The 19538-nt window shown below is 42.8% G+C and overlaps 2 protein-coding genes across 5 annotated transcripts; both read left to right on the top strand.

Moving 5' to 3' along the window:
- The first annotated feature begins 1291 nt into the window (after positions 1 to 1291).
- Positions 1292 to 5136, top strand: LOC308127791 (uncharacterized protein). Its single transcript, XM_080493111.1, has 2 exons — positions 1292 to 1409; positions 2397 to 5136. The coding sequence occupies exon 2, from the start codon at positions 2565 to 2567 to the stop codon at positions 4323 to 4325; it is 1761 nt and encodes a 586-aa protein (XP_080349237.1). The 5' UTR covers positions 1292 to 1409; positions 2397 to 2564; the 3' UTR covers positions 4326 to 5136.
- A 2190-nt stretch (positions 5137 to 7326) lies between these two features.
- On the top strand, positions 7327 to 18245 carry LOC308127826 (casein kinase II subunit alpha'-like). Of its 4 annotated transcripts, none has more exons than XM_080493171.1 (13): positions 7327 to 7698; positions 9602 to 9978; positions 10058 to 10169; positions 12689 to 12790; positions 12966 to 13016; positions 13180 to 13239; positions 14065 to 14148; positions 14626 to 14736; positions 14849 to 14950; positions 15310 to 15410; positions 15511 to 15659; positions 17037 to 17124; positions 17773 to 18245. In XM_080493171.1, exons 2-12 carry the CDS (start codon positions 9872 to 9874, stop codon positions 17108 to 17110), a joined length of 1053 nt encoding a protein of 350 aa, XP_080349297.1. In that variant the 5' UTR covers positions 7327 to 7698; positions 9602 to 9871; the 3' UTR covers positions 17111 to 17124; positions 17773 to 18245. The 4 variants fall into 4 exon arrangements, with proteins under 4 accessions (XP_080349297.1, XP_080349298.1, XP_080349300.1 ...); XM_080493172.1 differs by having other exon boundaries at positions 7452 to 7557; XM_080493174.1 differs by lacking the exon at positions 12966 to 13016 and having other exon boundaries at positions 7469 to 7557.
- Positions 18246 to 19538: the final 1293 nt, after the last annotated feature.

Genomic DNA, 19538 nt, shown 5'->3' with positions numbered 1-19538 from the left:
AGTTTAGAGTGGATTTAATAATGATTTCATTTAAAGCACATTTCACTTTATCCAAAGACATTGTACAAAGATGGACAGAATAAACAATAAAATAACGCATAAAGCAGAGCAGTTACAGAACGCCTGATATCCTGAACAGGTGAGCTTTCAGTCTGTGTTTGGACGGATGAAGTGAATCTATGGTGCTCATGTACAGTGGGAGTGACTTCCAGAGTTTGGGAGCAAAGGAGCTAAAAGCTTTACTCCCCATGGTGCTGAAACAGACGAAGGGCATGGATGGAGGAGGTGGAGCTGAGGGAGTACGAGGACGTGGCAATACAGAGGAAGTCTGGCAGATAAGGACGGATGAGGTGGTGGATGGCCTTGAATGCTGAAAGAAGAATTTTGTATTTTTTCCTGAATATAACCAGTGGAGCCAGTGGAGTTGCAGTCAGACTGGGACGGTGGAAAGAGGGGGGTTTGGTGATTATGTGAGTGACTGCTTCTAAGCTTTTTGAGGCACCACCAAGGTGACCAGGCTGTGGACAAGAAAAGAAGTGGTGAGTAGGATGTTCCGGTTAAATTTGTTGATGTGGGAATTAAATGATAATAAGCTATTGAGGATGACACCTCTTTTGGATAATGTAGTTCCAATAACAAAAAATATCTTATGTTACTGTTTAATTTTCAGAAGTTTGAGTTGAGCGAGGATTTCGCTTCAAGTGGAATTTAGTCCAAATTCAAAAAGAAGATAAGTAAATTTGGATCCCAATGGCTAGGTATTGGAAGGTATTACCAAGGTGAAGGAGGTAGGTGATGAAGAAAAAAAGCCTCAGGACAGAGCTCTGGGGCACACCCGGAGTGAGAAGAGGGGTGTAAAAGACTTGAGTTGGATGATCTGAGAGAGGCCTGATGTAATTTACAGGTGGTTTCATGATACTTTATGATTTGTGTCTTCTTGTTGTGACCCTGAGAACCTGGGGGCCCTGTCAAAACGTCAGTCGCCATGTTTTTATCCGAGTCTCAGGTGAGGCTGTCAGTGTTTACATTGTGCGCAAGAGCGAAACGGCGCCCCCTGACGACACATCCGAGAATTTCAATTTGTAAAACCTTAGCCCTCTCCAATTGGCCTTTGTGTGTCTTTGAATAATCTTTGCACAAACTCTTCAGAAAGGTTTTTTTTTTTTTTTTTTTTTTTCAAATCTCCCCCGAGGGGCTGGTGCAATCAGCCCTCGGTGTGTCCCCTCTCCGGTGGGGAGCAGTTGCAGCGGTGGTGCCTCGCTGCGCGGCGGTTTCCGGTGTCCGTCCGTCTGCAGAAGGATGGCGTCCGGCTTCACCCGCATCCCCTCCACCGCCGGTCCTCCCTCGACTCCCGAAAACACCGACGCCGAAGCGAAGGCGGCAGCGGAGAGCATCCATAAGCGGCTCCAGTAAGTGATGGCGGGTTCTTGTTTTTTTTTTGTTTGTTTTTTTTTCCCGGTGCCGGGAAGGGAGGTTGGTTTTTATTCGTGCAGATGTGCGGGGCTCTGCGACAGGAGGCCGATTTTTCCTCCCCGCAGCTTCTCGGCGGCCTAGTTTGATTCGGGGTCCGCTGCCCGCCGAGCCTCCGATCAAACCACCGACTGTGGCCTTTCATAAAGCGGAAAATGTAGCCGAGCTCCAAGGCGGAGCCACTCTTTTTATATGCATGAATTCAATTACCGGATCCCCTGTAGGAGACGAAAACATTGCAGATTTGTGGGTTGTTGTTGTTGGTTTTTTGTTTTGTTTTCTGTTTTATGACGCCCGGCGTTGTTCACAGGAGCAGCCGGGTCGTTTAATGCCGTTAGCCGCTTCTAGCGGTTAGCCGATGAGCTAACGTCGGCTACATCCTGGAAGAGAGTCGCTGGTGTTTCACACCGCCCAGAGGAAAGGTTATCGCTCCTGTCCGATGACCCGATTATAACTAACAACATGTTTTAAATGCATCTGCATTGTTGTACTGTGAGGAATCACGTTTAATTAAAGTAAATCGCTGAGGTTCTCTCCAGGAAATAGACCGAGCCCGGTGATTTTTCTGGGCTAGCTCAGCTGTAATAGTTATCCGGGCTCGTATCATCCTGGCTGCCGCTTAAATATGTTTAGCTGCAGAATGCGTTTGCAGCCTTTCAAGAATTGAGTTTCTCGAAGGAGAAAAGTTCAATGGTTTGGCAAACTATGTGTTGTTTTAGTTTCATATCAGAAGGCTAACCTTGAATGTCAGACATTTCTTTTTTATTTAAAATTATTACCTCAAACAGTTTTTAGCTTCTGTGCCTTGCCATGCTGTTTGCAGTGCGTTATCATGTGAACTGTAGTTTCATGTTAATAGTGCCCATTGTTGTGCACTCAACTTGTGTATTTGCTGCCTATTGATGATATGTTCTGTTTCCCTCCAGGTTTTTCTCTTTATCTGACCAATCACAGGACGTGTAAGAACACAGAGGACTCTGAGCTCCTGCCTCGGGGCTGGTCAGAATTTTAAAACCAGCACCATCTTCCTCTTAGTTGGGTGCTTGCGGTGCCTCCCTCTTCTAGCGCTGAGTCCTTGCATGTGAAGTGGCAGGATGACGGAGGCGTGGCAGCAGCAGCAGCATGCAGTCGCTCCACCTTCTGTTGTGCACACACTCCCTCAGGGGACTGACAACCCTCTGGGATGTACGGTGTATGGAGTTGTCCTGCAGCCGGACACTTCTCTGCAGCAGCCCCAACACGGCCAGCAGCATGCCGTGCAGGCTCAGCAGCCCAGCCTGCAGGTAGGGGGCGAGCGAGGGCACAAGTGTGGCGCCTGCGGCCACGACATTTCTCACTTGGCCAACCCCCATGAGCATCAGTGCATGGTGAGCCAGGACCGGTCGTTTCAGTGCACGCAGTGCATGAAGATCTTCAGCCAGGCCACCGACCTACTGGAGCACCAGTGTGTGCAGGTGGAGCAGAAGCCATTTGTGTGCGGCGTTTGCAAAATGGGCTTCTCCCTGCTCACGTCGCTGGCTCAGCATCACAACTCGCACGGCAATGGAAACAACCCGATGAAGTGCTCCATCTGCGAGAAAACCTACAGGCCCGGGTCCGGAAATGCAACTCCAACCTCGTCAGCTGCCAACCCCCAGCAGCCCTCCACTGGGGAGACATCCGGTGGCGGAGCAGCGATCAGTGCCTCGTCTCCCCCCTCTTTTGAGGCTTCCGCACCAGATCGGCCATACAAGTGCTCGGTGTGCCATAAATCCTTTCGGCATTTGTCGGAGCTGACCCGCCACGAGAGGATACATACTGGCGAAAAGCCGTACAAATGTGACACATGCGATAAAAGCTTCAGCCAGTCCTCGCACCTGGCACACCACCAGCGCACTCACAGCTCCGAGCGGCCGTATAAATGTGCTGTGTGCGAGAAGAGTTTTAAGCACCGCTCCCACCTCGTGCGGCACATGTACGCTCACTCAGGCGAGCACCTTTTCAAGTGCAATTTGTGTGAGATGCACTTTAAAGAGTCGTCGGAGCTCCTGCACCATCAGTGCCAGCCTGAAGGTGAAAGGCCTTTCCGCTGCGGTTCGTGCGGCAAGAGCTTCAAACGGCCGTCTGACTTGCGGCAGCACGAACGCACTCACTCCGAGGAGCGACCTTTCCAGTGCGAGGAGTGTCAGATGAGTTTCAAACAGCAGTACGCTCTCGTTCGCCACCGCCGCACTCACAAAAACCCAGCAGATCGCCCTTTCAAATGCAACCTCTGCGATAAGGGCTTCCTTCAGCCGTCCCACCTGCTCTACCACCAGCAGGTCCACGGGATGGAGAGTCTCTTTAAGTGCGCGTCCTGCCAGAAGTCCTTCAGTCAGTCGGGGGAACTCCTGCGGCACAAATGTGGCGGCGAAGTGGAAAAACCCTACAAATGCGACGTGTGCGGCAAGGGTTACAAAAAGAATTCGACGCTGCAGCGCCACCAAAACTCGCACTGCACGGAGAAGCCGCTGAAGTGCTCCCTTTGCGACAAGCGCTTCGTGTCATCCTCCGAATTCGTGCAGCACCGCTGCGACCCGACCCGGGAGAAGCCGCTGAAGTGTCCCGACTGCGAGAAGCGCTTCAGATACTCGTCCGAGCTGCAGCGCCACCGTCGCGTCCACACGGGAGAGAAGCCTTTTAAGTGCGCGAGCTGCGACAAGAGCTTCAAGCAGCGCGAGCATCTTGCCAAGCATCAAAGTGTCCACTCGCGGGAGACGCAGTTCAAGTGCGTGTGGTGCGGCGAGCGCTTTGTGGACCTCACGGCCCTGCAGGAGCACACGGTCCAACACACCGCCGAAGGCGAGAGTTTTCCTGAGGCGCCCTGCATCCCATGAACCGAGTTGCTGCTCCTTGACACCGGGCAGCAGATATAAAATAAGCCCACGACATGTGCCGGCCGCTACTCACCCAGTTGTAGTTATTAATCCATTTATTATGAATTCTTTAGCCACGTTCAGACTGAAGTCATCCTCATGATTTGTTGAGTAAATGGCAGGCACACAGTGGCAACTAGGATCCCTCTTGTTACTTTTGGACACGCGTGGCGAAAAAGAAACTTGCTCAGAGCGACTATGTGTAAAACGTGGAAAAATCTTGATTTTTGTTTAGTAATCAAGTGTGGGACCTTATTCTGTGGTTGCATGTGATTGTCTGTTGTATAACCTGTTGTTGAGAAAGTTGGCAAGAACGTCCAGACAGCTGTTGTCCAATTATGTGCGCGTGCTCATGTGTATGCTCCCCTGCACACCATGTGCCTTTTTATTTTTTGTTTTTATTATTGTTTTATTCTTTTTCTACCGGTCACTCATTCTTGTGTTTGATTTTAATGTCTCGGTATAGCCGAAAGGCCACCTCATCCCCTCCAGCAGCTGGCTCGTGCAACAGTATCTTTTCACATAGTAGATCTTAGGTAGAATCATCTGTTTGTGCATGAATATTTATCACACTTTAATATCACTGTTGTATTATAGGTTTGGTTTATTTAGGAAAACATCCTAAGAATATGAGATAAAAAACAAAAACAAGTGGATTTGTGAAAATGTATAGCCAGTGTCCTATGAAACTCTGTGTTGTTGCATCTTTGTATTAAAACAAATGACATCTAGGTATCTAACTCCTTTTACCTACTGTCATACAAACACTTGACATGTGCAATAGAACGTGCACAATGTAATATTTATGACTACTGATTCATGGCATAGTCTACTCTGTTATATTATAGATTGTGTGTATACGCTATGTAAACATTGAAAACTGTATAGTGCTTATGTTACATGCTTTTCTATTCACTTATGAATGAGCTTGCTGTGTTCGGCAAGCAACCTTAGTTTCATTTCCAAGACGCTCCTCGCCAGTTTTAACCCGACATGACTTCAGAGCGTTACGTCACTCAAATCGCCACAATCTAGCTGCATTAGTTACTGTGCGATATAGCTCTAACAAAAGTAATGTTATTATTATTATTATTCTAATTATTATTAATAATATTATATTTGTTTGTTTTCCATCAATTGGCCTTTCACGGGATCGTAACCTGCCCCCTTCTGTTCTGGACCGAACAGAAACATTTGCCATGTACGTGTCTGTTTATACCAGAGATGAAGTTCAATACATTACAAGTGTGTGTACTTTAGTTTACCGTGTGGATTTCTATATTCTGTACAATCATTGCAGTATATTTAACAGAAAGTGTTTTTTCTTTTGTTTTTTTTTTAAGGGAGGTGGGGGGAGGGGTCAAGAACAAAGGGAGCTGACTGAAGATTTGGGGGGGGGGGGGGACTGTGTGCCATGGTTAAAATTCTGATGAGTCTGCTTTGCCAAGAGGTGAACACGTGTAACGAAGCTTCAATTTACACATATGGTTATCAATATAGGCTCCTGTTAATACTGTATACAGACTATTAAAATAAACCACCCTTATGACACCTGTGCTGTGCAGTGTCTTCATCTTCAGGGTTTCTGCATGTCTGAACTCCCAATTTAAAGCCCTCACAGTGGCTGGATTCATGTTAAAAGACAAATGACCAAATATTAGAAAAACCCTTAAATGATATTTTTCAGTCTTGTGTAAAATAAGATTATTCAGATATTCCACACTGAAACTTTTATCAACTGGTTTTTAAGTGTGTGTTTTTTTAATGGGTTTCTGTTTATAGCCTATGTGGTGAATAAAAAGTACAACTTTATTATACTTAAGAGTCATGACAATAACTTCTAGGATTTATGTGTATTTTCCCAGATTTTGTGAGCATTAAAGATGGTAAGTGAAGCTAAAGATGTTACAGGTAAAAAAGACTGTACAAAAAAACCAACCTTGTGCTGTTTATTGTGGCTGCTTTACTTCTCCATTGTAATAAACCACATTGGGTGATGTTTGTCGACTAGATGTTGACATTTGAGGTTTAAGGAAACCCCAAATGTCTTGACATCCCCCCCCCCCCCTCCCCCCCCACACACACACACACATTAATTAAATAAGCTGAACCATTGAAAGTTAATAACCTAAGGTTATCAACTTCCTCTTTTTCTGTTTTGTTAGTGCAGAGAATACAATTGCTTGTTTTTAAAAATGACATTTCTTTTAAAAGTGCTGTCTATTATCCTCTTTGGCACAGTGTATCTTCAGATATTGATGTTAAGGTCTTTTGCTTCTTAAGCTGCATATTTACAAACTCACTTCCGTAGATTTGCTTTGCTAATGCTATTTCATTATCTTTTACCACAACATCTTTTTACAGTCGCTTTATGTTCTATGTCTCAGTATTATCTTAGGCTTATAAACGTAAGGCGCTCAGGAAGCTCAGAGGATTGCAGGTCATATATTTATTTTCTGTAATCTCTGCAACACCTTTACAATGTCATGCCGGCTAGATTTGGCATTTCTTTGAGAGAATAAGTGTGTGTGTGTGTATATATATGAAATTAAAGAATGTAATATGAAATGCACAGAACAAACTAAACACAAATGCAGCGGGATCAAAACAACCAAAAAAGGACCACAAACCAAGATGGTGAATAAAAGTACAAATACTTTTTTATACATGGAGTCATGACAATAATTTCTTGAGTTATGTGTTTTCCAAGGGTTTTTTTTCCCCAGGGGGGTACGCATTTTAAATTAATTTAAAGTTGATGTGTATATCTTTACAACCCTGCAATATTTATTTGTCACTAATTTTGGTTATAATTTATATCTATTATTTTTAGTTGTTTAGATAGGGGAGGGGGGGGGGGGCCTCTCACACGCCTTTTCCCTGCCCCCCCGCCCCCCAATGTCCGTCCCTGGCTAAAACTCACCTACTGCGACCTTATAAATGTAGGATTTTGTTAAGCACCAGTTAATGAGATTTACACCCGGGAATCGCGTGTCTTGTCTGCATATGCGCCGAGCGCCACATTTTTCGGGAAACATGGAGTTTTAATCACAGCTACTCTCCGTGACAAGACTCGCGCCTCGGTTTACTTCCGGGGGATGTTTACTGCAAAAACGAAGCTCATCCTGGTTCTGCTAACGAACCGCCGCTAGATGAACCGCCACCGCCTCCCTCCTCCGTCTGAGCCACCTCGGTAAATCTCCGGAGCAGAAACAATTCGGCCACATTGCGGGTTGATCGAGAGCCGGAGGGGCCGCAGCGCCGCGAGCAGCGAGCTAAGCGCCGAGTTCATGCCGGGCGGACTTCAGCCAAGCACCGAGCCTTCCACGACGAGGTTAGCCGCTAACTTTAGCTTCGTTTATTCGCCGCATTTGTCTGAAATTCCCGTCGGTAATTCTCGGTAATTGACGTCGAAGTGCTCCCCGCGTGATCAATTGACGGCGCCGGGGTCTGTGCGCTGCCGCCCCACCGGGTGAAATGTTCACGTTTTGCGCCAAGTCGGGTCGCGAGGTGACGCTAACGGGTTAGCACTGGCGGTTAGCCTCAGTGTGTCGGAGATGATGCTCGTTAGTGAGGCGAGAACTGACACACGGTGCGAAGCTCAGCCCTTCGCCCGCCCGTTAAATGTATTCTAGGTTAGTGTGAAACCTCAAGTCGGGGTTTGAACCCGTCACACAGCGGTTCTGAAACCATTTAATTCACTCTGAACTATGGATGGGTTAATTGTCTGCTGCCTTGGACCACTAAAATACAAAATACGCCACAAAAAGAGACAAAATTAACCTGTTACAGCCAAATATTTATATCCCACTGGTACAAAATGACGCTAAAACAACCTGCAAAATTAGAAAAAAAAACTTAAATATTGTATTTAGAATTAATAAGAGGCGTTGTAAACAAAAATGGATTCAAATCAGGGCCACATACTGCTTCCATTTCATCTAGAGTGGACCAGAACGTAAAATAGTGCAATGAATTTAACAATTAAATTTAAAAACTATACTTGAAATGGTATATATTTCTTTGTTGTGGTGCGGATTATATGAAATGAATATGTCATATGTCCACACAAACAATTGACCACTGAAAATGACTATAATCTCAACGTAAATCCATTTTAAATTAGGTTTTCTGGTACAACATATAGTGAAATGTGTCGAAACGGTGTCGTAACACAATTGTATTATGCAAGTCTTTATAAATTCACCCCACCAGATTGGTCAATATCTCAACTCTGGTCTCAGTGGTGTGTCTGCTATACTCAACTATTTGCTTGGTGGTTTGGAAGGCGGGATTGGACCCTCTTGCGGGCCGGTTTTGGCCCACTTGCCTTATGTTTGGCACTCTGCTCCGAAACATTTTTGAAATTCAAGTAATGACAACCAAGAGGTACATTATACCACTGAAATTGGAAAGTAAGTGGAAAAATACGGCATAAACTATAATCTTAAGGGTGCTTGAAGCACAAACTGTTCACAGCATGTCAGTTTAGTGATATTACAACACAAGGATTACGTAGAACTATATGAGGGGCAAAAATGACAGTAGAAGATATCACCAATATATAACCATTCCATATTATCTGTGCAGTTTCAAACCCACAACAAATGATCAAACCACTGAATGATGAGCACAAGCGACTTCTCTGAAAATGTGTAACATCAAGAGACATAAAAATGATTTTCAAAAGAAGAAATATGTTGTTAGGAATCCTCACACAACCGTAATAGCTATTGTGCACACAAAAAACATCCAAGACAAAACGAAAATGAGTGAAAATCTCAAGCTGACTCACAAAGGTAAGTATGAGCTCAAAAGACTCAAAAAGAATTAAAAAAGTTTGAAGCAGCGTTTTCGAAGTGACAAGAAATAACTGCAGAATGACTGAAATGATCGAAATTACAACTTCAACCACACAACACACAGAAATGACAAAAACAAACTAAAATGACTCAGAAAATCTCTAAAATTGCAATAACACAAAGCCCAAATTTTTTTTTTTTAAATAAATTAACCATACATCTCAAACGAGTTATTCAATGTTGAAATTGAACTGGAGCTTACAAAACCAAATAACCTTTAATTACTTTTAATGACTATATAATTGCAGCCGGCACAATTAACTGCTTTTAAATCGGTGAACCAGTTATACCGAAGGATTTGAGAATCAAAGTGACAACAGATTAATACCTCTAGTTATTTTTTTTTACATTACTAAACCGACCTTCTCCCTGCAGCTGGCGGCTCTTTATCCCACCCTGCAGACCTTCCTCTACAGGAGCCTCACTCAGTCAGTCATCCTAGCTCTGTCAGTCTGCACGGCTGCGGCGTCGGACCGGCCCAAAGCCTTTCCTCAGCAGGCACAAGCGGCCAAAGCCAATGGTAAGCAGGACCCCGGGATCTTAGAGTCGCGTCATCAGGAGAGCCGGTGCGCTGCCCTCCAGTATCGAGCCAACAAGTATTCAGCGGGAGGTGGGGGTCCCCGACACGGAGCCTCGAAGCTAGCGATGCCCGGATCCACGCCGGCCAGCAGCAAGGCTCGGGTGTACACCGAAGTCAACACACAGAAGAACCGGGAGTACTGGGACTACGACGCACACGTGCCAAACTGGAGGTACAGCAGCGGAGTGTAACCCGTGCAGGCTCTCGAGCCGAGCGTTCGGATGTCTAACCAGTCTCCGCTCTGTCCGCAGCAATCAAGACAACTACCAGCTGGTCCGTAAGCTGGGCAGAGGAAAGTACAGCGAAGTGTTCGAGGCCATAAACGTGACCAACAACGACAAAGTGGTGGTGAAAATCCTCAAAGTGAGCATGTGATGTATATTCTTGGGATTGTTCTTCCTTTTTTCTTTTTTTTCTTAACTTTTTATTAATCATACATTGTGGTCAGAGCCCTCGTTGGTACAAGTCAGTGAAAATGAATGATTCCAGTCAGATTGTAGTTATGTAGGGGGTTGGAGATGAGGTGTATGGGAATTTAAAGAGGGAACACAGACAGAGCAAACAAGTACAAATGAATTCCTTAGGTTCTATTTACTGGTCAGTGATTCCACAACTTTCTAATTAATTACTTGGAGAAATAACATTTCTGCTACTTCAGTTAGACTCAATTAGGAAGTCCTGTTGATGTTCATGGAGCTGTATTGTCCAGAAACCAGAGGAGGAATCTCCCTTTCCCCTTGTAATTCCAGAAGAAATTATGTAAGATTTAATTTCCAAATACATTTTTAGAATGTGATGTAGACATACAAAGTAAAAAGTACAAGTCTGTTAGTTGATGTTCATGAAGATGGACAGCTTATTAAATATAAAAAAAAAAAGCTATGAGCGAGCACAAGACACTCTATGGATTCTCATAATAGTGAATATAACTGACAATAAGAAGCAGCTACAAATGCTGAGATAAACTACCAACATGCAGGCGGCTCTTTATAAAGAGAATGAACTGGTATTTAAAGCCGGCGATGCATCAAGGGTAAACGCTGGTACTTCCCGTGGGACATCTGTCAGAAGGACTGTTAGTTCAGGATTGTTGATGTGCTGGCTTCTCCAGTAAACAATATTTTGGTGAAATAGTGACGAGAGTCTCTTTACTGCAGCTTCAGTTAATGACTGAGAGAGACGGCAGCTCTCACTTTGTGGTCATGTACTACAGAACAATCCCACTGAGACTATAATCATTCACTAATGTCATCAGAATCGGTCTGTTAGTGTTAAGTGGTGTTACAGTCATGCTCTCATAATGTGTGATTTCCTACACGGCCTCAGTCATGGAATTCCTGGAATTGTTATAAAACCATTAAAATTGTTTTTCTTGCCTGAAAAACGGGTTGCAATTAACAGAATGTTGAAAAAAAAAAAAAGAAAGATCAATCGATTTAGTTGATTAAAATAGCTGGGAACTGAGTGCTTCACTCCACAAACTCTTTCATGTGACTTTAGTGATAAAGCCAAGTATTAATGGAAATATTAGGCACGTAATTAGTTACAGTATTTGTGGTTGTTTTGACATTTCATGGTTACATTGGTCAAATATCGTCTTTTACACTGATATAAAAAGACTCTGTGTGCATTTGTGAAGCCTTGATGATCTTAACAACAAATGGCATCTGGAAAGTTTTCCTTAAGGACTACAAATAAGTACTCATTATGAAATTGTAGAATTTATTTATTTTTCCCACGTATGCAATGGGTTTGTGTTGAAATTGTTAGAAAAACATTGTTTCTGACATAAAATGACAACAGAATTTAACATTAATCAGTGAACATGAAGGTACTACTAGTGAAAGGATTAAGCCAGCAAAATGTAAACTTGAACAATACCTCCAATCATGCCAAACAATCAATAATGAGAACAATGCTCAGATAAATAAATGCATTTACACATTAATTAATTATTTGGAGACTCACTGAAGCATCCGTACCGTCCAAACAGAAAGGGTGAAGCCTGCAGCCATCCTGCTCTGTGGACAGGACGGTATGAACCGGGTGAGGAGAGCAGATCTGACTGTTTCATAACCCAAAGGACTGAAAGGAGCAAAGATTTCACTCGTTTCATGTGTAAGAAGCTGAGACTTAAGCTTCAAAATCAAAAGTGCCACAAAGAAACTGACTTTTAGTACTTCTTTTCAAAAATACTATTCTGTGAGTGTAAGATCTTACGTGGTGAACTTAACAATTTGTCTTTTGTTCATTCCTAATTCTTGGTAAAGGTTGTCTGGACAACCATGGTCTTTTGGTCTTTTGTCTAATCCATCTGTTTTAGTTTTAGATTTTTTTAGTTGTAATAAATATAAAGAATGTTTGTGAAGCTGCAGCATGACAGGGAAATCAGGATTCAGTGACGTTGTCTTAGTGAAATTTGTATTTGAGCAACAGAGCTTAGTTTACTACCTGGATACTTTACTCAAATGGACAGTACTTTGCTATGTCAAATAGAAAAAACACAAATTATACAAACAGAAGCAGGAAACAAAATTAACCAAATGTGACACAATTCCAAAAAGCAAAAGAAATCCACTTTTCTCAGCAACCGTCCAGTCACAAGCTTCCCTGACCTCCAGGCCGCAAACTGCAAAATGACCAAAACCAACTTTTTTTTTTGTCAAAATGACCAGTGTGTGTGGGTAAAAAAAAAAAAGTATTAAAAATGCTTCTTAAGATCTAAATGTCGATTCAATTAAATCTTCCCGCTGCTTGTAAATTATTGTAAATTAATGCTCCAACGCTGTTTTGCTTTGGTCATTAAAACGTTGACGCTCTCTGCTGTAAAGTAGTTTCTTCAGTCCGCTGTCGCATCACCACTGCCTGTTTTCTCCCATCAGCCTGTTAAAAAGAAGAAAATCAAACGTGAAATCAAGATCCTTGAAAACCTGCGAGGAGGAACCAACATCATCCGCCTGGTCGACACGGTCAAAGACCCCGTGGTGAGTGAGAGACACCCCGGGTCACGGCTTGGTTTTTTTATTTTTATTTTCCTGCTGCATGTGGGGCATGTATGTCAGCCGTGATAATCCAGCCATGCTTGTAACTGGATGACGGTGATCTCCACCTACCTGCTGTTCTCCTGCGCTGAGCCGTGTGTTTGTCCTCTCTTTGCAGTCCCGAACACCAGCGCTTGTCTTTGAGTGCATCAATAACACAGATTTTAAGGTACCTAAGTTGCACAACTACCATCCATGCGAAAGGCATCAGTATCCATTATTAATAACACGCATAACCCTCCGGTTAATTTTGCACTTGTACAGACATAACTGATGAATCCTCTTGGGAGGATTTCACACGTGAACATGTTTTTTGTTCTTCTTCTCCACAGGAGCTTTACCAAAAGCTGACAGACTACGATATCCGTTACTACATGTATGAGCTTCTCAAGGTAATTTCATCTCACTGCCGTGGAAAATCTGCTGAGCTGTTGGTCGATGTCTGCGTGCGATCAGGCCTCTGATGGAAGCGGACAACTGAAATAGAAAACGGAAAAGTTCTCGGACACGCCCCTTCTTAGTACTGAAGATAACGTCCATTTACATCAAATGCTCTCCGTATTGCAGTAGCATCATCAGTATTTAATTAGTGTCTGTTGATTTTACATCAAGTTGGTATCAAGAATGAATCCTGTGAAATATAAATCTGCCATTGTGTTGCCGACACATGACGTCCTGTCGTCAGTTCTCTAAACAACTTTATTGTTGCATTGCTGGAAAATCAAGAAAAAAACTTTACTAGCTGATAATTTATGTTTTATCGCTGCAGAATTGTCCACATCCCCATCGCGATGCTTTGCAGAAACAATTCAGTTCAGAACCCCGAGTAGGCAAAGGGAAAATATGCAAACTCCATCCATTATCAATCCTTTACTGAACTAATCTTCTCTAGTATCTTAGTATGATAGTTTTCGCTCAATTAATGAGAAATACAAGGTATCAGTAGAGTAGCAATTATTACTATGAGGCGCAAACTATCATATTCCACCAATGATCACAGCCTGCAGGATTGTAAGTGTGTGTGTGTGTTTTTGTGTATTGAATTTAAACAAACAAATCGCTACATGAATGATACTCGCACAGCTTTCGGTCCACTTAACATTCGTCCCTCTGGTCAACCCAGTGACCCACTTAGAAGCACAGCGAGGAGAAAGTGGATCAGTGATGCGGTGCTGCAATGCAGATAATGTTGTTTCTCTCTGTGTGTCTTGTTCCAGGCTCTGGACTACTGTCACAGTATGGGCATCATGCACAGGGATGTGAAGCCCCACAACGTGATGATCGACCACCAGATGAGGAAGGTGCTGATCATGTTCATTTGTGTAATCAAATGCAGAAACCGTAACGAAATGTTCAAGCTCATTTACGTCAGGGGTTCCCAGCGGTTGTGACTGCTTTGCCTGTTCTCGGGTTGTAAAAATCTGATTTGCGTGAAACCATTAGACACTTTCTGGAATCTAGAGGAGATCTTGAAGGGTTTTGTATGTTCATGAGAGTAGGTATCTGTAGTGTTTCAGCTGTAGTCTGTATCTCTATAAAGTTGAATTGATTAAATTGGAGAGGAGGCCTGCAGCCTTTCTAGAACAACATATCATCAGTAGAGTAAAACTAACCTATTTCACGACGTCTGATCTGCTTCACAATTAGGAAAAGTTGGAATCTACTACTATACTGTACTTTTCTTTGGCTGCTCGAGTGATTTTTAAAAAAATTTTAATCAGGAAGTGTCTTGATGACTTCCTGGTTAACTCATTCTCTCTCTGTGCTCCGTGACTCAGCTGCGTCTTATAGACTGGGGTTTGGCAGAATTTTACCATCCCGCTCAGGAATACAACGTCAGGGTGGCCTCCCGCTATTTCAAAGGCCCTGAGCTGCTAGTGGACTATCAGGTACTATTAATCCACTATCACCTGCCAGCGTTTGTGTGTTTTTATAATGATTCCAAGTGTTTATTTTGTATTTATTTCTCCCTTTTTTTCCCCTTTTTTTTTAACCACCAAGATGTATGACTATAGTTTGGACATGTGGAGTCTGGGCTGCATGTTGGCCAGCATGATTTTTCTGAAGGAGCCGTTTTTCCACGGTCAGGACAATTATGACCAGGTGAGTAAAGGATATGAATATGCATAGATGTAAAGTTCTCTACACTTGTTTATATCCACTCAGTATAGTTTATAGTAGAGGCTGTGTGTGTTTCCAGATTTGATTGACATGTTTAGTAGCCAATCGTGTTGATGGTGCCTCGCGTCGCTTCTCGCCAATGTTCTGAGGCGACGCTGTTATTGGCGCAGAGGCTGAGAAACTCTGCATTTTTAATGAAAGCAGAGTTCAGAAAAGGAAGTGAAAGGACAAGGTTTAATATGAAAATACTCTTAGTTATTATTGTGGAGATGAAACTCGTGAAACCATTGTGGGGAAATAGCTTTCTCCTCACCGAGCCTTCGATGTGTCTCGTTTTCCAGCTGGTCCGCATCGCTAAAGTTCTCGGCACAGATGAGCTGTTTGGCTATCTGCACAAATATCACATAGAACTGGACACTCGCTTCAAAGACCTGCTGGGACAGTGAGTATCAGCAGACACTGATCTCGAGAGTCGGAAGATGTTAAAATTATGCGACTCTCGTCGTCATCCTGTGACGCCTCTCTGACCACGTGTTTTCCAGGCAAACTCGGAAGCGCTGGGAGCAGTTCATCCAGTCGGAGAACCAGCACCTGGTGAGCCCCGAGGCTCTGGACCTGCTGGACAAGCTGCTGCGCTACGACCACCAGCAGAGGCTGACGGCGGCCGAGGCCATGCAGCACCCATACTTCTGTGAGTACGCCACTCGCTGCTCTCGAGCACAAACCTGCTGCACGAAGGTCTGCAGCAACACCAGGTCACCAACACAACAGCAGAAACCAGACTGAGGAGTTACGCAATCACCTGAGGAGAACCAAAAACAAAGCTTGTCTCAGTTAAAGTAGTCATGATTGACTGAGTTTGTAGTGAATATAGAGATTTTAAGAAGGGGGTGAAGTTAGGAAGCTGGTCATTTGTTCGCTCGTTTTGTTTTTACACAACTGTTAATCTATCCTAACGACTGGGAAATTTCAACAAATGTTAATGTATAAACACACACACGATTGTAAATAATGTTGTTCAGATACCAATTTTGTGTCCCGATACCGATACCCGGTTGCATAGTATCGGCCGATACCGATACTTGCCGATACCGATACTTGCCTATACCGCAGTGTTTAAAAAAAGATATGGCCTGTTTTTCTTCCAATTCTTAAGAACTGCTTACTCACTTGGTTGTATAAATCATTGCTATTATGGCTTCATCTAGCACTGCTTAAACCTTTTTGAAACAGGAAAAAAACACCAATACAGTAAATGTAGGACAACTTTTTTATTTCCTACCTGGTATGGGTGAAACTGAAACAAGAATAAACTTCTCTTAAACCTGAGTTTTGGCTCACAAATGCCACAAAATAGTGCAATATCCATGTACCAGTAAATACATGTAAAACAGTAGTCCAACCCCAGTTAGATTTAAATTAAAATAACATATGATATAGATATGAGACTTTCCTTGGCATACACTGAAATACGTCACCATACATCGTTCAGGGGTCAGGGCAGCAGTGAGTGAGAGTCGGAAGAGAGAAAAATATACGGCGCTGCGTATTGGCGGGTTAATAGTTGGTACCTACCGATACCAGCTTTTAGTATGGTATCGGCCCACCCTTCCGATACTGGTATCGGTATCGGCACAACACTGATTGTAAATATAAAAACGTATCTTAAACGGGTCACTACTGTAATAATATAGTAATTTTGGTAATTTCATATGGTATTTGGTATTTCCTAATGTCCAAGGAAAAAAGAAACGAGAAACAAGCAGAATGAAAAAAGAAGAAGAGACACTCCAATTTTACAATGTGTTTTACATGTTTGAAAAAGGGGGTAGGAAGAAGGATAACTTTTAATCCTAGCCCTTTTTAAATGAATAGAATGTGGGAAAAAAAAGTTATTTTTGAAATATCTTGAGTTTGTAAACAACAGATGTTTATCTTAAAATGTGGCTTTTACACGTCGGCAACGTCTCACTGTTGCTTTAATATTAAAGAATCAAATCACCTTATGAGTTTAACTCGTACTTTTCTAAGATGAGATGTGAAGTTTCTGTATGTTTGTGTCCCTCAGACCCTGTGGTGAAGGAACAAGTGAATGCCAACACAGACGGCACAAAGGCAATAAGCAGCTCCAATGCAACATGATGACCAGAGAGCAGGTATACACACACACACACACACACACACACACACACACACACACACACACACACACACACACACACACACACACACACACACACACACACACACACACACACACACACACACACACCTACCTTTCTTGATTTAATACGTTATATGTTGCTCCACCAGCTGGTGATGCTGCAGCTGCTTTCACATATCAAACCTAAGTTCATCCCTTTATAGACGTTCTCCGCCTGGGTTTGGATAGTTTTATCGTCACATTTCTCATTTACTTTCTCAAATGTTTGAATTCCTAAAAACCTGTATTTCATAAACCCGAGAGTTTCGGCCTGAAACCTTCTGGAGACGGAAAGGATCCAACGAATATCCACATTTTATTCAAAACAATACATTCACTATCAAAACATTTCTATTTGATCATTAACTCTATACTCTGCTTTTTCAAGAGTAGAGTAAATCACAGTGTATAATTATAAAGCTTTTCCTGCAAAAACAGTTTTCAAACTTTTTCAATAGTTTAGAAACTTAGAAATATTTAACCGCGTCAATTGTTCTAAATGGCTTTAAATGAGATACTTACCTTACTTTTCTCACTTAGAAGACGAACAAAATGGTAACATGTGCTTTCTTTGTTGTTTTTTTGTCGTCGGCTCATTCAGGAAGAATCTTTGTTACCTCAACTTGTGACCTTTTCGTGGCAGAAACCTCTGCCTCCACATCAACAGCCATACTGGAGCAAGATGTCAAATTAGCAGCACACACAAACACGCACGGATTCAACTTCTCCCAACAAAGGCCCGGGGAGTCTGCGCTGCTTGGTCCGAGCCACAAACAAAACCCGATCTGGACTCAGATCTGACCCTGTCCCCCTCCTCCTCCTCCCCCCTCCTCTCTTCCTCCTCTCTTTCCTCTTCCCTCCCATCTGTTTTTAAAAAGGAGCAAAGCACCAGTTGTTGGCTCGGCGTCCAGCCGGCGCCGCTGCTGTAAAGACGTTTGTCGGTCACCACGACACTCGTGGTGACCTGAGATCCGGTTCCAGGTTTAAGCACTGAGTGGCGTGGAGGCTCTTTTCTGCTATGGATAGAACAAAAAGCTATATTGAAAGAGAATAAACCATTTTTATTTAAAGGCTCGTGTCGGATTTTTCCTTGCCTCGTCGAATCTACAGATCGGACACTTTCTGAAATCTCACATGTGAAAACTCAAAAGCTTTCTGATGATGATTTTGTACAGATGAGAGAAACGAACAAGTAGCCAAGATTTAAGATTATCGGTAAAATGAAGAACTAAAAAAGATATGTACTTTAAGCAAGCCAAATTATCCGTCATATCTAAAAATAGGATGTTAAATCTCAGCATGTGCCAAATAATTTTCAATGTAGGACTGTGGCGGGAGGCTGAGCCAGATTAGATTTGATCGACATTCAGCTCCCGATCCTTCTCTGCATCACTCCGTGTGTTTGTCTGGAAATAGTCGTTTAAATTGCAAGCTGGTCAAAACTTTCAACTTGAGGAAATAATCTTTTTTTTTCTTCTTTCTATAAAACATTTTTTTTAATGCACTGAATAAAAGAATTGCAGGCACCTTGGAAAAATATAAACCAGTGTCACTTTTAAAAAATCTGCTCTTCACATAAGTTACGCTTCCTTTTGAACAGCCGTGTGTTTTAATCATATATATATATTTAAAAAAAAAAAAAACAGAGAGCTCATAATTGTGTCTTATTTTATTAAATAAACTGGAAATTCAAGAAGTTTCCCAGAACAAACACTTGTGCAACATTCGTGTGTGAACAAGCAGGTGCATTCATTCGGGCAGAGGAAATGTACGAAACGTCACGTCTGAAAATCATTTATACTTTGATGCAAGTTCGTGTTGGTGGTTTTTTTTGTCTTTTTTTTTCTGGACGTCCGGCTTGCTAATTGTTTCGGTCTGCTACAGACGACTCGGCCCCGAATGAATGCCCTGACTGACATCAGAAGTTTAAGTGTCAAACACGGTAAAAAGCAGCCTACAAGCACACAGCCAGTTACAGCGGATGAGCTCGACGCCCATCGAAGGCACGCCTTCCACAAACCTGCTTCCTCCTCTGTTTGGCTCAAATCACAAAAAGCCCGACGAGAGTTTTCAAAGATGCCACTTTTGGCACTTTTGACGTACTGCAGTGGAAAAGTTTGACATTTTGGGAAGCGTTGCGTCGCGTGTGGAGATTTCCTGTTGAGTGTAACGAGTCAGTGGAGCCCCAGCTGATTAAATACTGCTACTACGTCACAGAAAACTATCTTACTTCGCTGTAAGAGATGAACCCACATTTTATATAATTTTTTTAACCCGCTCGTCACAGGCATTTTTTTAATTGAATTATGTAAAGAACAGTTCAAACGGTTTGGCTTGTGTTGGTTTAGAAAGTGTTTGAATCAAAAA

The sequence above is a fragment of the Lipophrys pholis genome (genome assembly GCF_963383615.2).
Source record: "Lipophrys pholis genome assembly, chromosome: 2".
NCBI lineage: Eukaryota > Metazoa > Chordata > Actinopteri > Blenniiformes > Blenniidae > Lipophrys > Lipophrys pholis.
Note: the sequence above shows the minus strand (reverse complement) of the source record. Positions and strands in the feature narration are given on the sequence as shown.